Below are 24112 nucleotides of genomic sequence, written 5' to 3' on the forward strand. Positions count from 1 at the left end.
GTGATCAAATGAGGTGACTCCAAGGTTCCTATAGCCAGGTCTTGACTTTATATGTGTATAGATGTGATTGCTGGTAATCCAAGGGGACTTACATTTATGAACTACAGTGGGAACATGAACATTGGATGTATTAATCATGTCATGTTTCTTCTCCTAAACTAATTCAAACTCAAATGAAAAAAGGACAAAAGGGGAAAGGGTTTAGATAATCTATGCTAACTCCTAATTCTTAAGGACAATGAAAATAATGAATGATGTTTTGATAGACAAATCCTTCATGAAACTACTTTCTACTTAACCAAAATTAGCTCACAACGCCATACAAAGTGTGCGATCTCCTAAGGTAGTGAAAGATCTTCATATTGTAAACAATCCGTTCAAATACCCAATACTAGCGCAATCCAAATGAAGCATTCACAATCGAACTTAGCCACAGTAATAATTAGGTTTAGACTAACCATGCACTACAACTTGCAATCAACAAGGTGTAAATGGTATGAATGAAAGGATTCATCAAATATCATCACACTTCATCATAATCAATGAACTTTATCTAAATTTCAGAAGTAACAACGAACCATGCAAAATGTAGAAACACAACACATACATCCACCATAACTTCAGTGAAAGTATTAAATTGATTTCAACATAACTTGGCAACAATTTCAAGTTTCCTCCTACTCTACTCTTAACTACTTACTATTAATTGTCTCTTATTGAACTATTAACCTTTACAAATGAGAGCATTGAGCCTTTTATAGTGCTCTCAATACAATTCAATGGCTCAGATTGATTCTCAAATCAACAACCAATATTTAACAATAAAACCCTAATTAGGGGTTGTTACAACAAACTCCTTGGCCAATGATAAAATTTCACAAATGGGAACATGTCTTTCCTTTGAGTTCTAACCAATGAGAAATAGGTTAGGTACGATAAATAATTTTCAATGAAGCGCCATGTGTCACTTGCTCCTCTTTCCTTTAGAGGAGTCAGATTCAATGAACTTGGACGTGCTGACTTGGAAGAACTTGATTGGCCGGATGATGACCGGATGCCACCTCATCATGCACAACATGTAAATCATCACAAGATGTTTGTGATGGGGCAATATCTCTTGATGCTCAACATTTTCAATTGCCTGATATGATGAAGGTAGTGGGACATATTCCCAAGTTGTATGATCTCAGTGATCAAGTCGACTTTCTAACTTTGCTTAACTCTTTTGAAACTATTTGACTTGATCACAATCACTCTTCTATCTTCTTGTTTGGGAACTCTCCTTTCGTTGGCGATGTTTGATCCTGATATGTGGAACACATCCTTAGTATGACTAAATGCCTTGTAATAGATGTGAAATCCTTTGTCGTGTCTCCATATTCCTGAATTCGATCCTTGGTTCCTAGATGTAGTACCATTAATGACATCCTTGAATGTCTCCAATCTTGACCTTGAAGACTTGGATTGCTTCCTTCTTGTACTAGTAGTGATTCTTGGATTTTCAAAGGAAATCAAGATAATTGTATAATTTTTATCATTTTAGTGCTATTATGATGTTGTAGAGAAATCTCCCGTGTGTTGGTTATATCCTTGAAGTTGTAGTGCTTGATTCTTGTTGTTACCTTTTCGCACATCACCCCATTGCAAATGGGACACCCAGTTTTTGCTTTTTAGGGTTCTTAGCCGCCAATCTTTGAGAGTTTGGAGTTAGAGTTTTTGAGTGGTCACCAAGTCAATTAAGGAAATCCTGCTCGGAACAATGTTTGAATGCCATCAAAGTGCTTAGAGGGCCCGAAGGATGAAGAATGCATTTGATTTGAGTCAGTTTGGACAACTTTCTATTTTTGGAAAGTTTGCTTTTTGTTTTTTCCTAATTTTTAGGAATTTTCATTTTTGGCACTTTGGGCACAATCCACGAAATGGCTATTTTTAGTAAGTTTTTCCTATTTTTAGGGACCCTTTCTTTTTCTATTTTTGGAAAGGTCAGGTCAAGGCAGTGGATTTCTTGTCTTCAAAATCGAAAAATGACCCCTCTAAGGTTGAAAATCATCAAAAAATCATCCAAGTGTTCATGGCAAAGAAAACTTTCTAAATGGAGAAGGCCATGTCTCAGGCCATCACAAACCCCACCTTGATGAAAAACATTGTCTTTGGCCACATAAAGTCCGCCATAGAAAAAGTTGGCAATGGCTTGCCACCTATGAAGTTTGCCTTGGCATTTGGTAAAAACGTCCAACCAATCGTGAAGTCCACCATGAAATGGCATGAAAACTATGAACTTTTCGCCTTGGCAAAATGACAATGGCTTAAGGATGTTGAAGTCTGCCCAAGGGAGATGGCATGCTAAAGGTCAAGTCTGCCAAGACATGGCTGGACAATCATCAACTCCGCCACCTCCCAAACAAGAATTGGCTTGCCAATCAGGAAGTCCACTCAAGCGTAGTAGAAGAATGGCAAAACAATCATGAATTCCGCCTTGACACTTAGATAAAATTGGCATGATGGAATGGCAAAGTTCGCCAAGAAGAGAAATGTGAAATGGCACAACACATGGCAAAATCCGCCATGAATGAAGGTTTGATAAGGTTTGGAAGTAAGAAAATTTATCCAACACAGAATATTTTTAAAAAAATTGCCCAACACAGAGAAAATTTTTTGAAGACAAGAAGAATCAAAAGATTCCATGCCAACTCATTTGCTTGCATGGACAAAGTGAAGATATTTTTGCCAAGTATGAAGTGGCGCCTAAAACAAAAATGGAAACTATGTGAAGTGGCACCAAGAGCACAATTGGAAACTTTCTTTCAATATCTTTCAAGGAGATTAAGTTGCCATTTTGGAAAGAATGGGAAAGAGACTAGGGTTGATGAATCCAAGGTAAAATGTGAAGTTGCCAAAATGGTCGAATTTTTCAACCTTACATCAATTTTAACTTGTCATTTTCACTTCATTCTTTCTCAAGTTCAAAAATTGAAGAGCTCTCTCTCAAGGTCAAGGAGGGTAGATTTTCGAAGGAAGATTTTTGAGGATAAATGTGAATTTTCTGAGCAAGGGAAAGGATTTATCAAGAATTGTTAGAAGTTTTGGATAGATTTTTACCAAAATCAGTCATAAGTATAAATTTCAAAAGCTCAAAAATCTGAGTTTGACAAGATCACCTGAGGAGTCAAAATGTTCAATTGGTCTCGGATAATCAGTGACAACCTAGATGAGCAGCTAAGAAATTTGGAAAGGACAAAGTCCTTTTACATGAGCTCCTACATTATTTACCTACTGGCAAGGAATTATAGATACACATGGCTGATTTGCAAAGGTGTAGTAGGTAATGGTGAGAATGAGTTGAAGGCCTATGACTGTTATCCACAGCTGCAACTTCATGAAAAGTCCCATTTCAAGCGAGTAAATGACGCATTTCTTATGTACATCACTAGGATAATGCAAGGTGGAACTCATCAGAGGCTCACTTAGGAAGCTAAGGACTTGATAAGCAAGTATGGATCTTGGTTTATTCGGTATCCAAGATTCACATATGTGAGAGTCCAAGGATTTATCGGATGTCCTTACTGACTTCCGACTTATCCCACCAACCAAATGATATTGCTTGAAGTTCTTAGGCAATTGGAGACATATGAGGGCTTTCAAAGAGCAAAACACAAGATTGCAATTTCCTTTCCATTCTTTATTGGAAAAATGGTTGAATCCTATCCATCAGCACATGCAACTGAAAGTGCAAGACTGGAGATGTAGTGGTATCCCTTCATTCTCTATCGTTCCATAGCTAACTTTGATCCCCACAATCACATTGGATTAGTGAATGGAGAGAAGTACAAGCACATAGTGGATCTCGAGGACTTTTGGGCAAATGCTGTGGATGAATTTGATTTCAAGAAAAGACTGTGGTCCAAATTACCTATAAGTTTGATTAGAACAATCGAGATTTTCCGTGTACCTTACCAGCTAGAGGATGATGGAGAGCACACTCAGCTACGCTTTGACAAGAATAGGCCTCTTCCTCCTATGAAATGTCGGAACCAGAACTCTCAAATTTAACCACCTTGATGCGATCAGTTGTCAAGTATTCACAATGGTAGGTTGATCAGCAAGTCCAAGGGCTGAAGTGAAAGAATATGGCTCTTTTGTATAACTTCATGGGCATCATAGAATCATACTCTTCTAATGAAGGAGCATCTCAAAGTGTTGGGCCAATTGGGGGCATTAATTTGAGGAAAAGGAAGCAGTTGATGACTCTACTATTACGAAAAGTAATTGGTAAAAAACCCGCAAAATTACGCAAAAAACCCACAAGGAATCTGTGGTTTAAATTTTATTTCGACCAGAAATCTGAGGATTTCGAAGAAACCCTAGTTGGAGCTGACAAAATAGTATATTTTGTTCAAAATGCAGAAAATAGGGATCAAAACCCTAGCTGTTGAGAAAAAACAGAGAGCCGTTGCTTTAAAACCCTAGCCAAATCGGGTTCAAGAGAGAACATGGACAAAAAAAAATCGCAAGTTAAAGATCTGTTGCGCGCAAAAAGGAAGAGAAGCTACACAAAATAAAGTCGCGCAAAGAGAATAAAAAGTTGCGGCCGTCACGCGTCTGAGAAATCTAGCCAGAAAATTCCTGTCGGAAAAAAACGGCACGTGAAAATAAAAATTGTGGGTTGCAGAGGAGAAGCCATGAAATCGTGTCATGTTTGGGAATGGCGGGTTGCGGGAGGTTGCTCGAATAAAGTCACGTGTAGAAAACCCGAGGTTTTGGATGAAAAAACAAATGTGCGGTCACAGAAGAACTAGACACAAAAGGTCGTGTGCAGAAGAAAATAATTTCAGACACAAAAATTAAAAACGCGTGTCGCATAAACCTTCCACACAGAGAGATGAGAAAATCGACCAAACAGAATGCAAACGTGGGTGAACAAATTGCCTAAAGACAAACCCACGATATTATGAATGCAAGCCCTGAAGAAAAATTAGGAAAATTTTAGATATAGGCTCTGATACCATATTACGAAAAGTAATTGGTAAAAACTTGAAAGAAATTATTTATAGAAGCTAAAAGTTTATAAAGAATTACAACGAGCAAGTTTCTAAAAAGAAACTGCAGAAAGATCAGAAACATTATTGACCATTAATAAAAATATATACTAAAGTATTATTCTAATAACTACAAGGTCAAAAGGGAAGAAAGTTGTGAATGAAGAACCTGCTGAAAAGAGGGAGAAATCAGGCCCCTCCCATTCTGCTACATCTAGGAATTTGGGTAGCATAATGATTCTTGAGGATGAATCACTGGCCAAGATAAGGATTCCTTCTCCAATCCATGAGGAGAATATTGAATCAATCCAGCAGGAGGATCAAGAGCCCCCATCTCCTACAAACACAGAGATACTTGAATCAAAGATTGAGACGGATATTTTGGACGAGGAATTTCAAGAGGACATGATTTCTGCTCTTCGAGGAGTTCATGATATTCCATGTGAGTAAAGTAATCAGGAAGAGGAAGGTATTGAACAACCTACAATACCTAATTGGTTAAAAGAAAGATTGAAAATACAAGTGCCTATGGAATTTCAGGAAGAAGATGACACTACGGATTTCTTGGTCAGATTAGAAAAGGTGGTAGTAAAGAAGACGACCAAGAGGTTTTCCACAAGTTAGAGGGATGAAACAGGCTGTCGTTCAATGCAGATTGTTGTGTCGAAAGTTGATAGGGCAAAGGAAGACATTACTCTTCAAGACCAACCACCAAGGGTCAAGACATCCCCACCAACTATCTTCATCCCAACACTAGAGATGGGTCCCATCTGAGCCAACACTTGCTGATCCATCTCCATCTGTTGACTTCCAGCCTCCTGCAGACCTTGGGTAGGATCCAAGTTTACACTATCAGGCATCAACGCTACTGCACTATGATCCAAGGGGATCAAACCCGGGTTCACCTCCTGCTGACTAAGGTCATCCAAAGCTTCAAATTTGTTAAAAGTATCCTCCTCCTGACGTTCTTGCAGAGATCTCTTTTGTCCAAGGTTCCTATTCTTTGTCTTAACTAGGACAAAGCCATCAGCCCCCACAGTCACACCAGACATGGGAGTTTTACCTTTATCAGCCCCATCAAGGTTACGGGACGGTTGTTGGGGCTGATGCACAACCAGTTTAGACCTAGGGCACTTGGGCTGCAAATGACCATACTCATGACATAGGCAACACCGAAATGGTAAGGTCTCATAATCCAGTTGTTGGACCCAAGAATAAGAGCCCACACACATATCTATAGCATCTGGCAAAGGCTTACTAAGATCAATTTCAACACAGATACGAGCAGAAGTCATTACCTTTCTCCCCAAGGTTTGTGATGAAGATCCAACAGGGTTCCCAAGCAATGAAGCTATCATTTGCAGCATATCCTCCCGACAAAATTCCACCAGAAAACAAGGTAAACTAACCCAAACTGGTACCCAATTCGGGAGTTCCTCTAAAGGGTTAAATCCTGCATGCCAAGATTTGATGAACAACCCCACCTGGTTATAAAAATATGGGCCTGCTTCAAAGACCCTATTGCAATCCTCCATGCAATTGAATGTAACCATGAAGTAATTGTTTGCCAGCAACATGATCTCCATTTCCCCTTCCGGCACCCAAGTCCTCTGAGCCTAATTTTCCAGAAATTGCAACGAAACCCTCATCCCCAAAAATTTGCAGTAAAGCGAATTCTTTGAAAAATATTCGACATCCTCTGCAATCATCTCAGCGGAATTACCAATTTCGGCCTCTCTTTGCATCTCTCCAGACAGCCGTTAAACTTCGAAATCTGGGATCCATTGGATACACCAGCGCCGGCAACCCCCGAGTCGGGAGCAAAAAGATTATTATCAAAAGTCTTAACACCATGATTCGGGGATTTCGAATCCAATGCTGCTCGAAAATCCATGCTAGGAGAAGCCTCTGAAGCCACTTCTCACGAACCAGCCATCATGCACGATAGAGAACCCCTACCCCTACCGGATAAGGGAAAAGAAAAAACCTCCCCCTGAAAGAACCCAACCCTCTCAACTCCCAATCTCCACCTAGGAAGGCTCCCAAACACGAGCCCTCCCAACCCTGCCGACACCACCAATCCACTGCAGCAGACAGAGAAACGTGGCCCTTTCACCCCTGACACCCCCGAGCAGCCACCTGCAGCAAACAAAAACAAAGAACTTCGCCCCCCTCCCAGCAACGCCGATCAGAACCCCCCCCCTGTCTGAAAACGAACACGAGCTAGGGCACAAATGCCCTAGCTCGACCTCTGCACTTGCCGCCCTTGTACGCCATCACAAAAAAAAAACTTAAAAATTAATAAATAAATAAAAAACATATTTTGCTAGACATTATTAAATATATAAAAATAAATTTAAAAAAACTGAAGTTTTAAATAAAATGAAAAAATACTATGTTAAATGCGGCTATGGTAAATCCCTAAAATTATACAAAACTATGTACCTGATGATTAAATACAGCAAAAATGATGATTAAATACGGCGACTGAAGAATCGAAGATTAAATACAGCGAAAATGGCAGTTAAATACGGCAAGAAGTAGGATGAGTCCAGAAATTCCCCGTGATCTGCTTTGATTCCCGGTAATTTGCAGTGATTTCTGTTTATTTGCAGGGATTTCCGGCAATTTCACTCGGCTATAATCCCAGTATGAACCCAGGGTCGAACTGAATCCGGCTCTGGACCCAGCTTGAACCCGGCCTCAAACCTAGACCCTGAGCCACGATTCCAGTAACTTCGTTTTTTATTCAATATCTAAATTTTGTAGTATATATATCTGGTAGAGCTGCTTTTATATAACAGGTCACCCAATGTCTCCTCAATTTTTGGCATCATGTAATATTATGCTCTTTGTTTCAGACTTATCAAATTTGGAAATATAGTTTATCACATACTTATCTCTGTTACAGAAACTCAACTGTAAAGTAACATTTTTGCAATTACTAGCAATGCCTATGACATAAATTTGGAAATATAGTTTTATCAGATACTTATCTCTGTTACAGAAACTCAACTGTAAAGTAACATTTTTGCAATTACTAGCAACGCCTATGACATTTCTACTGTCTTTTTCCTCATCTTCTAAAATATTACTGAATTTGTTTTATTTATGTTTGTAGAAATGGAGGATCTTGCTACAAGAATCTGCTGGAAGCTTGTTAAGAAAGAGGGTTATATTGCAATTTGGCAAAAACCTGTCAATAACACTTGTTATGTTAGCCGAGATGCAGAAACCCAGCCTCCTTTATGTAATGTGGAGGATGACCTAGATAATGTTTGGTAAGCAAAAAACATCCTGGAATATTTTATGGTAATAAATTTAAGAGTGGCAATAAAATAGGTATTGAAGCACACATTTAGTTTAGCATAATTCTATTGGTACTAAAAGCTACAACCTTGCTCTCAATAAGGTTGATTTCCATTTCTTAAATGCATTGGGGAAAAGCCAAGAATGCTATCTGTTTCAATAAATTGCAATTCCATTAAGAAGAAGATAATAGGGATGCTGCCAGAGCACAGAATCAAGATCGAAGTGTGGGACAAGCAAAAACCTTGTCCTTACATACACTTCCACCTTTGGTAGTGATATTCATAGTAGTGCTTGAATTGGTCCAAGAGTTTGACATTTCTGTATATGCTCTAAAACAAAGAATAATATTGACACAAAATAATCTGAGATTTAACTATCAGATTAGTAACATCTAATGTAGGGTAATTAAAATCCATTCCTCTTTGGTATTTCTCTTTTCTTTCCATTGCTTTTATTCTTTAATGGCCCCTCAAATACATTTTTATATTTGCTGTAGCAGTCTTTCCTTTCTCCTACCTTAAGGAAAGGAGGATAATAAATGGAGCACTCAATGATAATAATCAATATTATTAAAAAGGTGGGGGTAAATCAAGAGGAAAGACCATATAAAGAAGATGAGTCAAGAGGAAAGGGGTATTATTTTTTGAAGCCATTGTATATTTTTCCTTGTGAATTATTCAGCAAACCGAGGATGAAACCCTTTAAAGATCAGAAATTAAAGGATGAAACATTACAATTTCCATTGTTAAGTTAGTGGACAAAAACCTCTAATTGGGGCGAAAATCAGACTCCTATCAGAGACGTTTAAGGGGACAGCTGCTAATTTGAAAGAAGAATTAAGGAAGAGGCTAAAGGATAAGTTTTAGAGATAAGCTTTAAATCCATTTTATATAATCAAAATTATGATTTTTAGGATAAATGTATATTTATAATTATTATTTAAGGAAAATATATAAAAAGGGACATTACATAACCTTCAAACATCAAGTTATTAAAACCTGATCATTGTTTTTTTTTTTGCAGGTATGTACCATTGAAAGCTTGTATCACACTATTACCTGAAAATGGATTTGGAAGAAATTTGACAAATTGGCCAGACCGATTGCATACAATTCCAGATAGACTGGAGACTGTCCAACTAGATGGATTTATGGCAAAGAAGGAAATCTATACTGCGGAAACAAATTACATGAAAATGGTTGTGGAAGGTTATTTGCGTGGTCTTGGATGGAAGAGACAGCACTTCAGAAATGTGATGGATATGAGGGCAGGCTTTGGAGGGTATTTTGCTTAGTTTTTTTGAGAACTTGATTATAGTTTCTAGGGTAAATTTCCTATTTTTCTGAGTTTTATAGACTAGTCTATGTCGATCAGAGAATTGGATGTGGCTTGTTATGATGCATGAATCTTGTTCAAAATAATTCTAGGTCTTAATGAATTTTCCTGTATTTTAAAACTTATGTTACAGTTGTGACATCACATCACTAGTGCAAGTTAGAAACATTCTTAGTCGCCAGTCTGTTTTCTATTTATTTCAGATTTGCTGCAGCAGTATTGGACCAGCATATTGATGTCTGGGTAATGAATGTGGTTCCTGTAAGTGGACCAAATACGTTGCCTGTGATTTATGACCGTGGGCTGATTGGAGTTGCTCATGATTGGTACTGTTTCTCTTCCTTCCCTGTATTTTTCATATCTATTACAAACTTCACTTTTAGCTTTAATGTCCCAAAATATTGGTATAGATTATCTACATGGTGATCATTCAGAGTTGGGATTTTTCCCCCCTTTATAAATCTGAGGACATTTTCTCAACACTTAGCAGGGCAGCTATTATTTTTGTTCCCATTGCAATATAGATATTTTCTGTGGATGTAGCTTACCTTGATTTTTTTCAGCAGAGAATAACAACCGGTCTATTTTAATCCTTGAAAATTAGAATGCCAAGATTTAATCCTACTATAGAAATGTTTTGACAATTTCAGAAGTTAAATGACCAAATAGGGAAATAAAAAACGAAGGGGGAGTTGACTTATGAAGCTGAGCTTGATATCTTTCAGTAGGACAGTGATCTATGTTTTTCCGAATCCATAGGATGCCAAGATTTATCCTACTGTACAAATGTTTGACAATCTCGGAAGTTCAATGACCAAACGAGAAGTCTTAAATAATGGGTGAATTGACTTCTATTACATTCAACTCTAGAATTGGAGGGTGGTTGGGGGAGGGAAGGTTTTTTAAGGTCAATGCTACAATGAAATGTGAGTAGTTCAATCTTCATAAAAGGATGAAGGGAGAATTGACTTAGGAAGCTTACCTTGATATCTCTCAGTAGAAGGATATTAAACTATCGAGGTCTTTGTCAATCCTCAAAAAATAGGATGATACTATACAATACAAATGTTTTGACAATGTTGGAAACTCAATGAACAAATAAGAAAATCTTAAAATGAAGAGGGCAAATTGAGTTCTTTTACCTTAAAAATTCAGAACTGGAGGGTGTGGTTGGGGGACGGTTCCCAAAGGTCATTGCTATAATGAAATGTGATTAGTTCAATCTTCAACCATTTAAGGCTGGAACAATACAGAAAAACATGTCTCATCAAACATTGACATCAAGTGTAAGGATTCATGTCACAGAAGTGCTGCAATTTATAAAATGAAGCCTTACAGAGAAACCATTTAGGAATAATTAAGTATACAAGATCTACTTGACATTTCTACAATTAATACATCAGAACCAGTTCAAATAATATCTTTTGAGAACAGGAATACATTTCAAGAATCACATTCATATTACTTGATGCTGTATTATAACAGTTGTGAGTTATCTTCTTATTGATAGGTGTGAGGCATTTGATACATATCCACGAACCTATGATCTTCTACATGCATCTGGTCTATTCTCCGTTGAGGAGAAAAGGTAAATACAATAGCTTTTTCCTTTTTTCAAGTTTTAACACACAATCTCCTTTGCTCACATCTGGTCTAATCTTTTTATGGTTTGATTCTTCACAGATGCAACATAGCAGACATTATATTAGAAATGGATCGCATTATGCGTCCAGGTGCATTTGCATATATTCGAGATGCTAGGTCAGTTTTGGCAAAAGTTGAGGTACTTGCAAAAGCAATGGGATGGAGCACCCACACATTTGACACTGAAGAGGGATCCTATGCTAGTATAAAAGTTCTATCCTGTCAAAAGAAGCCATTGCACGCTTAATGTATTAATTTGGTCTTTCATTGTATCATGTAAGATTATTTACCAAGTTTTATTCTTAGGTTTTTCTTCCATATTTATGATGAACGTATTTTCTGCAAAGGATGCAACACCCTTTTTGCAGTGATAATTTTGCAGCATGAATTTTCAGTTCAGTATAAGAAAAGTGGCATGAAGTGTATTCAGACAAGGAGATTTGGTTTATACGGTTCTAATTCATATTTTTTTTGAATGAACTTGTAATGTAGAAATCAAGAAGAATATATAATTTCCATCATTTACCTCATTCAATGGTGAAAAAAGGGATGGAATGCAGAGTTGTGTACTGTAACGTTTCTCTCTCTAACTCAATAAACTCTCCAAGAATCTTGTGTGCATGTGTATATTGAATACTATGTACTTTTAGCTTTGTATTTTTGGTATCACAGTGAGTAAATACCAAATAGTATATGTAAAATAAAAGTAGCACATGTTTATCATCTTTCATCCTACTTTGGACAAATAATGATTATATTATTGCTACCTATCTGGAAACACAAGCCAATGGGCCTATATGTTCTACAAATAGCACATAGCCCAAAGTTTGAATTCCTTCAATACACTACACTGTGGGAACTGCTGGCAACATCCTACAAATGAATTGTTGGAACATGCCCTGCCCTATATATACTGGGGAAATACCCTGTATTATGAAGTTTAACAATATTCAGAGTGAATAGCTCCTCACAATGCAAGGCAACTTCACTCAATTTGAAGATGAAAGATCCTCTTTATGTATTACGACTTTTTTTCAAGGCTAGTAATCAGGGATATCTCATCCTTTAGCCAAAAGAGCATTCAGATCTACAGCCACTGTATTAAAATATTAGTCCTCATCCAACATAACTTGGTCGAGCCGATAAGAATGACTAGGGCACAATGGGCCTCAGATTTATTATGGTCAGTTGCCCATGAACACTAAGATTACCCTTGTTATAAGTAAGGGCTTGGAAACTTTAAATATTAGTGGGAAAAATATCATAGAATAATGTAGGCTGCGTTAAGAACAGTCAACCATGAACATGAATATGGCGTAGACAATGGAAATGATAAAAATTCACAAGAGTAAGGAGGACAAACTCCTGCCAGTATAAAGGACTGCTTTAGACAATGGAAATGATAAAAATTCACAAGAGTAAGGAGGACAAACTCCTGCCAGTATAAAGGACTGCTTTAAAGACATGACCTTAGTGAATAGTTATGTAACTATCTGTAACCATCTATACATTGGTCACGGGCATTTAAAATGTCCTCAAACGTATATTGATTTATAAACTAAAACTAACTAAAGAAAGCTGAAATTGATGGGATATAATGCTATTATTAACACAGCAATTGGATACCCCAACGGGTTTTTAGCATTGTTGAAATAATTGGATGATTTTGCACACATTAATATGGTGTTAAAGTTTACGAAGAAAGATGGTGGAAGATTTCTATTTTAGCCGATAGGCTTTATGTGTGGACGGCAAAGGGGATGGCTATATAAAATATAGGGAAAATTTAAAATATATAGGAAAATTCTAAATGTTCATATGAAAACATGGATAAAGCATGCATCTATACGTTATATTCATATGAAAACATGGATATAGCATGTGTATGATACTATGAAAACATTTTAGAATGCAAACATCGAACATACAACATTATCAATAGACTCAATACTCAATATGCACTCATAATTCAGAATTTCAATTCATTCACATTGTCAATATGCATATCATAATAGATATTAAAGAAATAACATACAAAATGCCCAAGGCTACACTACTGCCATATCGTTTCATTGTCAATTGCGATATGGAAATCAAAATAGTACTAAGTAAATACTAAAAAGCAAAGTATAATATTTATTATTTAATTTATTTTCTATTTATAAATTTTAAAATTTATAATATGAATTAATAAAAAATTATAAATATTTGATATGAATTAATAAAGTAAAAAAAATAAAAAATGAAAATATGATTTTTTTTTTTTTAAATTTATTTATTTATTTTTATTTTTAATATTTTTCCCTAGTCGTAGATGTGGGGGATGTCTAGCCATCCCTGGGATGTCCCCAATCCGTCCCCAGTCGTCCCCGGGACGTACAAACGTCCCCCATAGCTAGGGAAGCTGTCCCTAGCCGTCCTCGGGTTTTGTAGAATATTTACAGTTGTAAAGGGATGCGATCTATCTCATTGCATTCTTTTATATTCACAAAGAAAGGACATAACCTAGCAATGTAGGATTGGCTACATACGGCTTAACACATAGACTAGCTAGAGTCAATCTACAAGAAAATTTTGAGACTATTCTTCCAATATGATCATCAACATCTTGCCAAAGTGCGCCCTACTATTAATTATGGGTAGCTTGGACAGCTGTTCGTCCTGACCCAGAAATAGCAGCATTAGGTATGGGTAGCTTGGACAGCTGTTCATCCTGACCCAGAAATTAGAAAATGGTTGTTTTTGTCAGATCCTATTGTTAGGATAAAACAATTGTTATTTAATAGTGGCTTTTTTTAGGTGACACCTCATAGCCAAAATTGGTTATTGGTTATTGAGTTGTCTTAATCTCAGCGGTTGGTTTGAATTAATCTCGGCCGTTGGTTTTCCAACAGAGTAGTATAAAAAGGGGTTATGGGTCATTTTGGAAAGTATGAAGTTTGAGAATTATTTGCAGAGTTAGCAAATAGTCTTGCGATGTTAACAAGGGGTGCAGTGATAGCGTTGGGGATAGCAGTGTAGGAATATCAGCGGGAGAAATTGGGAGATTGTCGGAGTTCTGCCAGTGAGAGGCGAGGAATTTTGTATCTCTTAATTTGTTAAAGTTAATATATTTTTCATTTGCAGTACTGGTTTTCCCTTCTCCAGGGACAATTGTCCGGACACATCGTGTCATTGTGTTACATATTCCTTTCCGCCTATTTTTATTTGTGAAGTTGTAGTTGTGTTATTTTCCAATATTTGTTGATCAAATAATCTATTAAAGATAGGAGGTTAATAATCAGTAACTGCAATAGAATTTTCACACCTACCTTTTCACATAAGAAGATACCAAATCTGGGACATTAAAATTTCAAAACCTTGAAAGAGCAAACCAGAGGAGCATCTGAAAATAAATATTTCTTCTTTTAGATGCACAATCTGTCTCTAATTCGAGAAAGTTATTTTCTAGCTGATTGGATGAAGTGAACTAGGTTAAAAGAAATAATTATCTTAGCATGAAGCATTCTAGATTGTGAACTAGGTTAAAAGAAATAGTTATCTTAGCATGAAACATTCTAGATTTTCTTGTACTTATTAACTCTAGGTTCTTCCTTAGAGATTACCCGTTGGAATACTACAAATCCACATGCTGAATAAGTGTCTGTTAGATGATGTAGATGTCTCAATAGATACAATAGATCTTTCAATAGATAAAGTAGACGTGTCATTATCAATTAATCTACTCTGTAATATATTCTCTACTTATTTATGATTGAATTGCTCTGATTCATTTATTCAAGTGAACAAGCAGCAACTAGGCATTTTTGAATGAGCCTCCACTGTCAGAAATGAAGTGACCTGCCCACAAATATACTGCTCAGCATTATGTTGCTATCATTGGGGACCAAAAACAGGGTTTGTCCGGATGTATAACTGTAAATATTAAGTTGGTTTCTATTAGATTGTTAAGATAGATATTGTAAAGTTGACTACATCCAGTTAATTAAGAGACTGAAATTTATAAAATTCAAAATATAAAATATGGAGTTTGGATGACTGATCTGCTGTTCCTGAATAAATTTACTGATGGTAACATAACTGTAGTATACTTAGTACATTTTTTTGAACATACTTCTAAAAGAAATTAAACTACTATCTTTGTATGCTGCTCAACATCATGTTGGTATGATTGAGGACCATAAACAGGGCTTGTCCACAGATTTAATCGCAGCTACTTGGATAACATGAATCTATCGACATTTTGTTGCCTGAAAAAAGTGTGCAACTGCTAGTATATAGTTATTGGAGACGAGTATTTAGAGATTAGAGAAATAATTTTTTTATATATTAATTTGATTTAAGAAAAAAAATGTATAATAGATATTTAACTTTAAATAATGTAAATGTAATTTTTTTTTGGAAAAATATGAACATCTAATGTTCAGATGTTTAGAAGAGCAAAGATTATTAGTTTAATGCATGAAGTTTCTAGTCCATAATAAGATTGATGATTTCTGCATTTAATTGTATTAGATTTTTTTTAATCAATCTAAACTATATTTGTATTTGATAATCATTTTTAAAATTTAATTAATTAGTTAATGACGGATTTAAGTTGTCCCCTCCATATCCGAAAGGAGGAGATGGACGTTCTCCATCTGTAATTATCCATCTTTGGTGAGTTGATTCTCCATGTTGAAGGGAACACCATTTGTAAAACATGATGGCAGGATTTTAAAGATGAATGAATATTCAATCAAGTGATAAAACTTATACATTTGTACATCTGAAATTATGCTATTGTACACTTAATCTTAGATGTGAGAAATAGAATACATTTCACTTTAAGTTTCAGTATGTAGATATATTTTAATAGGGGTTCGTGAAATATAAATGCATTTTATTATAATAGAAGAGTAATACATTAATATGTTTTTGAAATTGTATCATTTTCTTTCCAATAATTTTTAATGATGTTTAATAATTTATAATAAAAATGAAAAACAAATTATAAATCATTATATATGGATCAAAATATTAATATAAAGAAATTATATGATTATTCTTAAATACATATTAATTTATGTCAAATAATTATATGTTTAATAAAATTTTATTTGAGAAAAGGAAATTGAAATGAAAATAATTGATAAGTGTGTTTCATATTGTGATAGACAAACTTTTCTTAAGAAAATTTCATACCTAAAGAAGACTTCGAAATTAGTTTGCAAATTGAAGTTTACATTAATTTTAAGGTTAGATTTATTTACATTAATATATTGATAAATTTGCCCAATGTAAGAATAGTTTAAGATAGGCAACTATGAACACCTTAGCCTTTGTATTAGAAAACTATAAAAATATGATTCTAAAGAGTGGTTGTACAAAGTACTCAAAATGTTATTAATCTATATTTAGTAGTTTAAAATTGCTGATATGAAGAATTGATATGAAATGTAGTTTTTATGATTTCTAGTATTTGATTAATTTACATACATATATAGAGTATAATTAATTTATATGAATATTTTTATATTAAATATAAAATTGAGAGTAGTTGTTTTTATTTTATAATTCATATTTTATTCTTTCTATAGATTTGTCATTATATATTGGATATTTATTCTTATCCACTACTTAAAAAATGTATAAATAGGGATGTCATCACAATTGTCTAATTGGAACAACAATCTCTTTCTTTGTCTTTTGATAACATTTTTTAATGAGACTTCTAATTTTTTCTATAGATTTGTTCATATTGAGAAACAAGGTGAAAGTTCCACAATAAAATCTTTTACAAAGTGTATGCAAATCTAAAACATGTTACTTGATCTAGGATTGCCATAAAAGAATTTTATACAGATGCATAAACAACAATAACAGTAAAATCAATAAACCATATAGACACAATATTTTCATGGAGGAATTTCTAGAAAAAAAAGTGCACTAGAAGAGAAAGATGATAAGTATCCATTAAAATTCAATGTAGAAGAGATAATATCAATTCACTAACTCTTTGCACTTTGATAAAACTCCTACAACAACTGTGTACACTACTAAAAAATCCCATGTCGACCTTAGAAACATCTTCCTAGAATAGTAATTGCATCAAATGACTACAAATAGGTGTCTCAAGGGCTCATTACAAATGGGTGTCTCAAGGGCTCATATAATGAGTCCTCGAATAAAAAAACACAATTGCAAAGGCATATTTGATCAATAACTCACTAACAATTCACATCCTCAAGTTTAGTGTACCATTTTGGAGTCCACTAACTTATGCTGATCCCATTCATCATAACAAGACTTTTCTATTTCTCCCTCTAGTCCCTTAGAATGGGAAAGTGCCTTAAATAACCTTATAGTCAATTGTAGTTGTCATTGTTATGGTCCACCTTCTTCATGAATGTATATGATAAAAAATACCAAGAATCCCGGGGAATAAATATTAAAAATTATTTCTCCATTTGTACCCTCGATACGTATAACTTATAAGAGTGTTTAAGGCACATACAATATACATAGAATTGCAAGGTAAATCATACCTTAATCCTACTATTCTCTCACTTGACATCATACATTACAAATTCATAAGAAATAAAAATGAAAATTAATTACAAGAATCAAGACCCATTATTTTTTTGAACCAGGAGAAGTTATTCATACACTAACTTTGTGAAAAGTGACTTGGAGGGGAAATTTTTAAGGTTTGTCCAGTCTTTCCTCAAGGTGCTTGGAAGAAAATTCCAAGACATCACCACCATGAGACCTTAGTGAATGTTCTCATACTTTTTCAAGTTATGTACTATTCTATTATGGGAAGCTCTAGATAACATTACAATGGTAGTTTTGCAATGAAAATGGCTTAGCTAAAATAATTCTATGTTGTTGCTATTACAAAACCTTAGCATATGTTCTTAAGTTTTTTTAGGGTATGAACTATTTTGTTGTGGAAATTTCTAAAACATTTTTTAGTGGGAGTTTTGGCAAAAAGGTTGAATATGGACTTGTTGGTTAGAGACATGCACTATGATGACATGTTATAATTCAAATCATGGCTTGGTGAGATATTTTTGCAAGGATATAATCTATTGCAGGACTTTATCTTCTTTGTTTGGAGTTGGTGGTATTTTTAGGAAGCAACTTTTTAATGGATTTTTTTTTTATTGTGTTAAGGCAATAACAATCTTCAAAATTAAGGAAATGTTCATCTTGGAGCCATATGTAACCTGAACACTTAGAGTGGGAATTTTAACATTGATGACTTATTGTGCCATGTAAAGATCTAAAATATATTAGTGATATTTTTGACACGAGACAGGTGCTTTTGAGAAGATATGTTACTTGGAGACAAAATGATCTTTTGTTGTAAAGGTGTGGGTCATGATATCATGAGAAGATCATATGTTCTTTAGTGATTCCTTAACAACTAGACCACTATTTTCAAACTCTCTAGATTTGATTCACTTGTTGTAACTTCTATGCAACCAAATTTGATACACTTTCAATAATTTTATGCATTTCGTCATTTTCCCCAAGAAGTTCTAGTTCACGTAGACATGCAACTTGATATTCCTCATTGTCAACCGATAAAACTTATTTATCTCTAAAATTTGGGAATGTGGAGTTGTTCATTAATGTTTTGAATACTAATATCCACAAAGTGGGCTAGATTTGAAATGCCAATCATGGCTAACACCATTGATGATATTTTTACTATCTTAATAAGAGTATTATTAGATTCTCAAGCTTGTCCATTGCCTTGGGGGTAGTTTGATATAGACCATTGTGCTTGATTTGAAACTTGTTGCAAAAATCTTATAATCACAATTAGTGAAGGAATTATCATTATTCTAATGATTACACCATAGATACCATAATAAATATGTGTTTGAGAATAAATGTAGAAATTTCTTGCGAGTCCCTTAGGTGATAAAATTTCTTTATCCACTTAGTGAAATATTTTGTTGTAGTAATGATATGCTTCACCCACTATGGAATGAGAGTCATGCCAAGAAGTTGGATAGTGTATTGCATGTCAAGTCTCAAGCATTGTAGTTGATCACTACTCCATGGAATTTTTCCACATGGGGCCTTTATAGTTGATCATCATGAAATGATATGGAAATGAGGTCTTTACCTAGAAATGAAAACTAGGAACTTATCATTCACCATTTCCAATCTATGATCATTTCAATAGGGGAATAATTAACTAGGCCAACTTCAATCCTCAAGGAGAGATGAGCACTATGATTGATTGTTCCCATTTGATTCATTTGATATGAAAACACAAGAACTAGGAAAAATGATGCACAAATGATAAGATTAAATATAATCAAATAGAGACAAAATAAAAAGGAAACAAATAAGTACAAATCTCGAAATGAGATAAAGAGAACCCCAAGTTGGAAATGGTGAGCTAGGTTCCCTAGACATGGAGGTGTCTTTATTAGTCAAGGCTTCAAATTCTAGATCAAGATTCTATATAGATCTCTCCCTTAAAAATTCAACATAAAAGTGTCGGTCAAGTGAGCTAGGCATTGTAGACCAGGGGTTTTCGCCCATTCAAAGTCTGGAACCATGCAAATCAATCTACTCTGAACAATTTTGCAACTTTCAATTTTTGGATCTATAACCTCCACACATGAAAGAGGGAAAATTTTTGTGTTGTATAGGGGCCTAAGTCAAACCCCATGTTGGTGTTTCCACCTTCACTACAATATTTTTGAATTAAAGAGAGCTTCCCTTATTGTAGGGCAAGGACTGAAAACCTTTAAAAAATGCTTGAAATGACAAATGATACCTTTGATGTGAAACTCCTTGTTTTGAATCCTCACACAAAGCTTGATATTCTTGATAGGTGTTAATGCATGCCTTCATCATGTAGGAACACATAACTTGATCATGATTGCTGAATTTGAATGCTAGATTGCTTCTCCTCAATTACCTTGAAGATGCTTGATTAAATGATAAATTGTGAAATTATAGGACAATTATTTCTTAGATATAGATATTCAAATGAGGGAGGGAGTTGTATTTATACACAACTTACACCGTTTTGGGTTCAATTTTTGAAGAAGATCGATGTTTAGGAGCTTTGCAAAGTTGACTATTTGAATTTCAAATTTGAGGCTAAAGTGGCTATACTAGGGCATTAGGTGTCATAATCTAGGAGGTCTATGGTGTTAGGAACCATATTCTTGGCATTTTGGGTTTAAATAAGGGTCACTAAGTAGAGGGTTGCAATGAGCTTCCAAAAATGGCCATGAACTGAGTTACTTTCATATTGGTACCCTAAAGGGATTTTCAGTGTCCATGCCTTTATTTTATTTTTCATTTTCCAGTAGCACCTTAGAATATTTTCACTAGAAAACTAGAGTTTTTTTATTTTATTTTTATTTTTAAATTTAATATTTATTTGACTAAGGAACTCTTCCTACTTTCCAAAGTATACCATGCATCAAGGTTGATTCAAAGATTTTGTTGTGATCTTCTTGTGGAATATTATCTCAAAGTTTAATAAACTTAATGACTGGTTCACTAATTTGAAATGTATCCAATTGTATATGACCTTGGGTTATCCCACAATACGGTGTTCCACTTTTGGGACATACAATTTTTTTTTGCCTAAAATCACATATTTTCTAGAAAATATAAGATTTAAGCCTTAAGAGGTTCCATTTAAGGGATTCTAATTGTATTGAGTTAGATCAAACCCCCTTATATAAAACCTCATTTGATAGAACCCCTTTTGTCCTAGATTATGCATACAATGTAGTCTCCTTGCACATATCAAAATCTTGACAAAAACCCACTTTTATTTTACCTTTTGGGAGTTCATATCAATTCATTTAGAAATTATGTTTGTTAGTATGTAGTCTTTATTATAAGCTTTCCAAAAAGTATAGTTTTGAATATATTTAATTTGATTATTATATTTATTTTTTAATTTCTTGTGAGTGTAGGTTATACATTAAACATTAAGGTCTTTGTTTGACACAGAGAAAAATAAGAAAATAGAGAAGAAAATTCTAAAAAATATCTCTTCACTAGGTATTGATGTCATCAATTTATAAAAAACAACTTAATTCAAATGCTTACAAAAAAATTATGCAATACAATATACAACTATGTCCAAATTATAATTACTTTGACTTAAAAAAATTATATAAAAATTTATGCAACAAAAAATTATGTAAAATATCCCTACACTAGATATTGGTGTGAAAAATCTATAATTTAAAAACTATATTTTTATTCTTTCTATAAAAAGTTACATAAAAATCACTTTTTAAAATGTTGATTACTATAAAAAATAAGTTATAAAAGTTACATAAAAAGATTCACAATTTATTTCTATTTGTTATATATATATATATATATATAGAGAAGAGAGGAGAGAGGAGAGAGAGAGGAGAGAGAGAGAGAGAGGAGAGAGAGAGAGATGAGAGAGAGAGAGAGGAGAGAGAGAGAGAGAGAGAGAGAGAGAGATGAGAGAGAGATGAGAGAGAGAGAGAGAGAGAGAGAGAGAGAGAGAGAGTGAGAGAGAGAGAGAGGAGAGAGAGAGAGAGAGAGAGAGAGAGAGAGAGAGAGAGAGAGAGAGAGAGAGAGAGAGAGCCATGTGATTGGATTCCATTGTCTTGATTTGGCCAAATCATTGTGAGGTGACCCTCTTGTTGGTTTCGATTAATAAGCTGAAGGGTATTGGAGGCCAAGTTTGATGGTAAGAACAATATTATGAAAAATCAAGGTTGTGGCAATATATTCGTAAGGGTCGTGATGGGCTCTACCTCAAGTTTTTTGATATTATAAGAAAAATCCCCAATGATCTTAGAAGTATTGAATTGGGATTTTTTGACTGCTCATCAAAAGGTCTCTATCATAGTACTTAAGTTAACCCCCCCCCCCCCCCCACACACACACACATAGAGGTTCGATAATTCCTTGATCACCAAATTTAAGGCTTTTCCTTTATATTTCATGCTTTTAAATATTATTTTGATTCATAATTTCATCATTTTGAAACATGATGCCATTTTTCATCATAAAGTTAAGAATCATTTTATACCATTGATATTTTATCTGAGAGGAAAATTATTTTAAATGAGAGTAGTTGATTTATATTACAATACATATTTTTATTTCTTCGTATTCATACTATTACTTGTTGCAAATATGAGTTCTCGTTGTCATTAATGTCAAACATGTTGATCTGTTTGGTAACATTATTTGGTCCATATATGGTTTGGTATAATGCAGTAACAATGGGTTAGCTTCATGATCATGCAAATGTTTGGAATCTATTTGTTGATGCTTCATAATTCTTATATAGATGCAACATGAAGTTTTAAAAACTTTATTGATATTCAATCATGTGTGACTGTTGAGTGTTAGCATACAAGAATGCATTGCATTCCTATGCTTGCTATTATTGGGGTGATGCAACTCGATTATTTAGTGTATTGGATATTTGTTGATGTTGTCTTGGGCATCTGAAAGTACTCTTGGTGGTCCACATTGCAATTTGAGTAGGTTGTGTCAGTGCACATTAACAATGTTACCTTTTTGCACCCGACCTATAAAGTTTTGGTTCATGCGGTTTCATGCAAATCTATAGGCAATGATTTTGGGATGGATAGGAAGGTGTGTCGACATGGTGTGATGCCTCAACATGTCATTTTGATTCTATTAGAGTTTATTTTTTGGGCCGACTATTTTGTGTTTGCATGTTACATCTAAACAGGTCGACCTAATTGATGTTGTTGAGGTTGTAGATGATATATAAAGGATGAAATCATCATGAAAAAGAAAAAGACAAGTTGTGAGAGTTGTGAAAGAAAATGTGAAGTAGTACAGAGGTTTGAAAGTATAACAAAGCAGTAATGAAGATCGTTTCTGATGTGTTTTGAATAGTGAAATTGTTAGACAATTCAGATAACCATAAGACAACAGAGAGGGGGGGCGAGGTGAATCAGTTGTCATAGATTACCGAAAGCATTAGCAATTTAAACATTAATACCAGAACCCAAAACAATAATACTAGAATAACAGTTGATCCAATTAAGCATAAACAATAATCATAAAATAAAAGCCATTCACACAACACCAAGATTTGTACGTGAAAAACCCGGTAAAGGGAAAAACCACAGTGGGAAGCCTACCCACAGTTAGATAATACTTCTGCAGTAAGTATGTGAAATACAATGAAGGGAACCTACACTTGCAGGAAGGCCAATAGCCTAGAGCACACTGCTCATCACAAAAGGGAGTCTCACTGACTACATACAAATTTAGACTATAATCTGGAGAAGTGTTGAACTGCAAAATATAGCATCTCCTATGCCAAAGTACAGTTTCGGTTAAGCTCAATACCGAAGGACTAAATCCTCTTACATAAACCCAATTCGATCTCCAATGATCGACCAACTCCTCTGCTTGAATGATATTATATTATTCGCACATTACATTCCTTGACCACGACCTCTTACATTAACCATGATGATCTACAATGAGATCTTACATCTATATATACAATCCTTCAACCATAAACAATCAAGTCGGCCACTAGACAATAAACTAATTACATAATTACAAACCATGTCGGCCTAAGGCCAAACAAATAATATCCAACACATACAGAGATACATCAATAGGTCTTATCCACACGTTGCATCAAAGCCAATCCATAACCCTAGATCAACTGGGACCAAGTATAGGTCCACACGCTTAAACAATGATCTCCAAATGCCAAGTCTCAAACATGATCACCAACAACATCCCGAAAATCCATCAGAACTTGCACC

The 24112-nt window shown here is 34.7% G+C and overlaps 1 protein-coding gene across 1 annotated transcript in view; it reads left to right on the forward strand.

The window, feature by feature from the left end:
• The window catches only part of LOC131047782 (probable methyltransferase PMT12), a 38276-nt gene extending 26419 nt beyond the window's left edge, over positions 1 to 11857 (forward strand). The window contains exons 5-9 of the mRNA XM_057981566.2: positions 8158 to 8317; positions 9372 to 9629; positions 9887 to 10009; positions 11194 to 11271; positions 11367 to 11857. Coding sequence (XP_057837549.2) covers positions 8158 to 8317; positions 9372 to 9629; positions 9887 to 10009; positions 11194 to 11271; positions 11367 to 11574 — 827 coding nt within the window. The 3' untranslated portion in view covers positions 11575 to 11857. The remainder of the gene's footprint in view (positions 1 to 8157; positions 8318 to 9371; positions 9630 to 9886; positions 10010 to 11193; positions 11272 to 11366) is intronic.
• The last annotated feature ends 12255 nt before the right edge of the window (positions 11858 to 24112 follow it).

This window comes from Cryptomeria japonica, chromosome 8 (assembly GCF_030272615.1).
Source record: "Cryptomeria japonica chromosome 8, Sugi_1.0, whole genome shotgun sequence".
Lineage (NCBI taxonomy): Eukaryota > Viridiplantae > Streptophyta > Pinopsida > Cupressales > Cupressaceae > Cryptomeria > Cryptomeria japonica.